This window comes from Euphorbia lathyris, chromosome 5 (genome assembly GCF_963576675.1).
Source record: "Euphorbia lathyris chromosome 5, ddEupLath1.1, whole genome shotgun sequence".
Taxonomy (NCBI): domain Eukaryota; kingdom Viridiplantae; phylum Streptophyta; class Magnoliopsida; order Malpighiales; family Euphorbiaceae; genus Euphorbia; species Euphorbia lathyris.
In genome coordinates this window covers 4,099,504-4,104,454 of record NC_088914.1, presented here as the reverse complement: position 1 = coordinate 4,104,454, position 4,951 = coordinate 4,099,504, and the positions used below count along the sequence as shown (strand labels likewise).

At 32.7% G+C, this 4,951-nt stretch overlaps 1 protein-coding gene across 1 annotated transcript; it reads left to right on the top strand.

Annotated features, from left to right (window-relative positions):
- The first annotated feature begins 1,563 nt into the window (after nt 1-1,563).
- On the top strand, nt 1,564-4,421 carry LOC136230491 (tyrosine-protein phosphatase DSP3-like). The gene is made up of 5 exons (XM_066019571.1): nt 1,564-2,042; nt 2,237-2,333; nt 2,846-2,903; nt 3,023-3,066; nt 3,828-4,421. Exons 1-5 carry the CDS (start codon nt 1,879-1,881, stop codon nt 4,083-4,085), a joined length of 621 nt encoding a protein of 206 aa, XP_065875643.1. The 5' UTR covers nt 1,564-1,878; the 3' UTR covers nt 4,086-4,421.
- The last annotated feature ends 530 nt before the right edge of the window (nt 4,422-4,951 follow it).

Sequence of the window (4,951 nt, the reverse complement as noted above, 5' to 3'; positions counted from 1 at the left end):
CCGGTGGCACCCTCCTGAACTGAGCGAAGTAAAAATAAACACAAATGCAGCCTTTATTCCACATGGAAACAGAAGCGCTTTTGGTTTCATTATCCGGAATCACAATGGGTCAGTGCTGATGACGGGTGGGGGTCCGCTTGGCTCGTCAATATCAGTCCTACACGCGGAACTGCAGGCAATACTGACTGGTTTACAGTACTCAAATATCACAGGTGTTCAATCCATTGTCCTGGCAACTGATTCAGCAGAGGCAGCAAAACTCATTGAAGACAAATTCACAGGACCCAATTGGCTTGGAACTCTTGTTGGCAAGATCGTGGAGTTGAGCAGCAAGTTAGTATATTTTAAGGTAGTTCATGAGTATAGAGAAGCCAATATGCCAGCACATAGATTAGCCTCATGGGGTTTGACCCTTACCCATCCAGAAATCTTGTTAGCAGATTTCCCTTTGTTTTTATCTACTTGTATTAAGTCTGATGTTTGTACTCTCTAAGTTCTGTTTAATACAAGTTTCCTTTGATCAAAAAAAAAAAAACATAATCAGCTAACAACTAACAACCATTTTCCAAAAAAAAAAACCATAAAAAAAAAACGTATTGAAAGTCAAGTACCAAAAAATATTAAATATTACAATGTTTTATTGAAAATACCAAGGCTTTGTTTGAAAAGAAGTTTTTTTTTTTTTTGGTAAAATTAGAGGTTTGAGCCATTAAGGTTTTGACTAGTTAAATGTTTGGTGAAAAGAGGTTTGAAAAATTTTCATCAAAAAAAAAAAAAAGAAAAGAGGTTTGAAAAATGTTATTAGGTTTAAAAAAACTAATTTTGAAAAGGCCGGTTTTATTAGCCTTTTCTATTAGCTTATTGTTCAATCTTTTTTTAAATACATTTTTACTTTTAATTACTACCATTTAACTCTAAATAAAAGGTTTATTATATCCTTATTTGTTATTTTACACAAACAGTTATTAACAATTAGTTGAATTTAACCAAACAAATTTATACAATCAGCTAACCAAAAAAATAATAAACTAATGTAACAGCTATTTACCAAACAAGACTCATATATGAAGATTACATTTTAACTTGAACACTTATTTTTAAATATTAAAAATACAGTTTATATTTATATTTTTACTTTAAAATATGTCCCTGGTATATTTTCCCTCTTCTATCTAATTTTAATAAAAATATAATTCAAATATTTTAATATGTAAAAATAAAAATATTATACATTTGATACGAAGTGATACCGAGAATAATATTTATAAAATAATAATATATTAATATTTTTAAAGATAAAATGTAAAACTGTATTTTATTTTTCTTAACAAAAAAAATACAACTAAACTTCACATAATCATCAAAATCGATATGAACACAACTGAATCAGTTAAACTGTTTTTTTGTTAAATAAAAACTTTTCCAATAACTTTATCGACAAAACAGATCATTATCCAAAATAAAAATATTTTTTTATTATTATTTAAAAAACAAAAAACAATTTAATTATTATTATTATTTTAAGAATTATCCAATTCCTAAATCCTGTCATTCAAACTACTTCGGTCCTCCTTTAAAATCCCTTTCCTCCTCAAATACTGATACCTAAAAAAAAATTCAGAATTAGAAGCAGAATCGGAATCGGAATCGGAATCCCAACCGAAAACGACTACGTTTCAATTTATATCTCTCTCTCTGTTTCCTTCTATACATACATACCTACCCCTCTTTCTTCTTCGTCTTCTCCCATTCTGAATCAAGATGGACTCCTTTTCTCTTTGTTTGTGATCTTTTGCGTCCGGACAAGTCATCTTTTGCTTCTCAGGATCGAAGAGAAGGCTTGTTTGCTGTTGATTAATTTGAAAAAAAGGAATTATAATGGGTTTGATTTTCGAAGGAGCCGACGCCGACGGTAATGGCAGCGAAGAAATTTTGATTCCGCCGGTTAATTTCTCGATGGTTGAGGATGGCATTTTCAGATCTTCGTTTCCTAAACCCGCGAATTTCCCGTTCCTCGAAACTCTTAATCTCCGATCGATTATGTGAGTTATTTAATTTGTTGTTGATTTTGGTTTGGTGGTGATCGATAACTGAGAGAGAGTCAAAGCTAGTCGATGTTGAGTTTGAATTAAAGAAGTATTTATTTATTTACTCTGTTTGGTTTCCGAGAAAATTAGAACAAAGAAAATTTTGTTTGCTTATTTTATTGATTTCTTTGATTGTATTTGTGGATCAGATACTTGTGTTTTGAGCCATATCCAGAAGAGAACATGGAGTTCCTCCGCGCTCATAACATTAAACTGTTCCAATTCGGAATCGAGGGGGGGAAATCAGTAAGAAATTTTCTCTCTTTCAAATTTTATAACAGTAAATTAGGAATTTGGTATCGTAATGATTTCTTAGTTTTGTTTGGGTTATTATGTGTTGAAGTATGCAGATTTTGGAAGAACATTGAAGGTTAATAAACTGTAATTAAGATGTTAATCTCTTGAATTTCAGCAAAACCTGTGAAATTTCTTCAGGAAAAAGTACATTGTAGTTCATAGAGTTATAGAGTTATTAACTATTTTGATTTTAAAGCGTTTCCATATCCATTCCTTAAATTGAAGTTCTTGGAAACTTAAGAAACTTTTCTTATCAAGTTTGCATACTTCAACAATAATGCAAACTCGTTTATGTGTTTTCAGAAGTCGATCAATGTTAATTACATGTTCATTAAATCCCTAATATAGCTTTCAGAATGATTTTTTTGGTATTAGGTTTCATTAAGAAACTAGGTGTCCGTTATAGTTTGTGCAGTATTCTGTTGCTGTTGCCATTGTTTATGATAAATTTGTATATGCAGGATTCATCTGAATCTGTTCCTAAGGAAACTATCTTGAAGGCACTAAAAGTCTTAGTTGGTAATGAATTATACTATACAGATAATCTATCTTAATTCAATCACGAAATTTGCTATTTTTGTTCAACAAATGTTTGTTTGTTTGTTTATGTTTCTTATGAATGTTTGCTGGTTTTCCAGATGTGAGGAATCATCCAGTTTTGATTCATTGCAGACGCGGAAAGGTATGCTCAAATTTCGATCTGAATTCTTGTTTTATCGCCTATTTTTGCTTCGTGATAGGCAGAAACTGAACCAATTTGCAAAATCATATTAGCATGTAAAAACCATTCCTTATGCTATCCGTATTCATGCTTCCATACTTCATTTTGATTGCAAACCACCAATTTTTTTTCCGAATTTGTCTGGTTCGAGTGAAATCTCCCTTCTTTTTAAGTATAAATCATCACTTAAGACAACTCGCTTGACACGACAACACTATTTACTCATTTACAGACACTACTAGCTTGACACGACAACACTATTTACTCATTTACAGACACTACTAGCTTGACATGACAACACTATTTACTCATTTACAGACACTACTAGCATGACACGATTATCATTTTTGTTGCATTTATATAATCATGTGAAACATATAGATCGCATAACATTATTGTGATCCGGCAACCCGTTTTAACATCTCTAAGCTCTGATAGACTAGTTACATGTTTTTGTAGCTTTATGAACCATGTACGGTAATTCAATTATTTTCGGAACCTAAATTCGTCAGGAGTTTGCCAATCTTATGAACTTGAGGGTTACCTACTCTATGATATTTGCATTAAGAGATACTTGATGCGATAATATTCCCGTCTAGTAGATTTATGGCCTTTATATGATTTAGTGAATGCTTGATTTCATCGTAGAAGCTCGGTTGGATCTGGTTTTTGATGAGTGTGTTGGATCTGGTTTTTGATGAGTGTTATCTTCTTGCCTGCAGCATCGGACCGGTTGTCTTGTTGGTTGCTTCAGAAAACTTCAGAGTTGGTGTTTGTCTCCCGTGTTTGATGAATACCGTCATTTTGCTGGTCTGAAAGCGAGGAGTGGCGACCTGAAGTTCATAGAGAATTTTGACGTTGTGTGCCTCAAACACTGCCTGTACAGCATTATCTATCAGTACCATGGATACGGATTGAACAAGAGGCGCTTACTTTACGAAGAGGATAATATCCAGAAGTCTCAGATTAAGTCTAACTGATCAGTCGGGAACCATATTTTAGTCCGGTTCCAAAATGGACTTCTCTCCCTTCTATTATATCAAAAACCTTGTCCTAGTCTCAAACTACTTTTATACAGTTTTCGGCTTGTCGAAACAAATATGGAGTTATACTCTTTGATTCATGAGTCTTTCTTTTATTCATATTATTTTTCGGGTTTTTCATTTTATAAGCATACAAGGAGAGGCATTGCCACATTGGTGATGACAGAAGTTCATTTTTCTGTTAGAGTTGTCTAATCTCTAGTGTTGTTTTCTGTAACATAAAACAGGATTTTAGTCTTCAAATATAAAAATTTGTTCAGTGTAATAATCGTACTTTCTGTGTTCTCTACCTTCTAAATTTGTTACTTCGTGTTTGGTATCGGGTTCGGGATCTTTTCTAGGCTGTGGTTGACTGCCGGGAAATGTCTTATTTCCATCGTTGGTGATTCGGAGGTGGCAGAGATGTATAATTGTCGTGTGACTGGTGATTCGGAGATGGCAGAGATGTATAATTGTCGTGTGACTGGTGATTTGGAGATGGTAGAAATGTATAGTTGTCATGAAGTTCTCAATTGGCTATGGTAGGTTATAATTTTAATAGGGGTGACGAATCATAGTGAACGTCTAAAGTGTTCTTCGTATATGTGATAGATTGTTTGTTGTTACTGGTCGGTGTTAGATATGAGATGATTCATTTATTTTTTAATCCTAACGAAATATCTTTCCTTTAGGTGTTGTTATTGATGATCGTAACTATTTAGTAAGAGATTAGTGTTTTTACCAGAAAGTGAACGTGTAAACCTTACTTATAAATTGTAAGAATACCTCTAACGTTTATATTTAGGAGTAATTTTAATTTTAAT

Coding starts and splice junctions, on each gene's coding strand:
- LOC136230491 (XM_066019571.1), top strand. CDS start 1,879: ATGGGTTTGATTTTCGAAGGAGCCGACGCCGACGGTAATGGCAGCGAA. Junction 2,334..2,845: donor GAATCGAGGGGGGGAAATCA/GTAAGAAATTTT, acceptor TTGTATATGCAG/GATTCATCTGAATCTGTTCC. Junction 3,067..3,827: donor TTCATTGCAGACGCGGAAAG/GTATGCTCAAAT, acceptor TCTTGCCTGCAG/CATCGGACCGGTTGTCTTGT.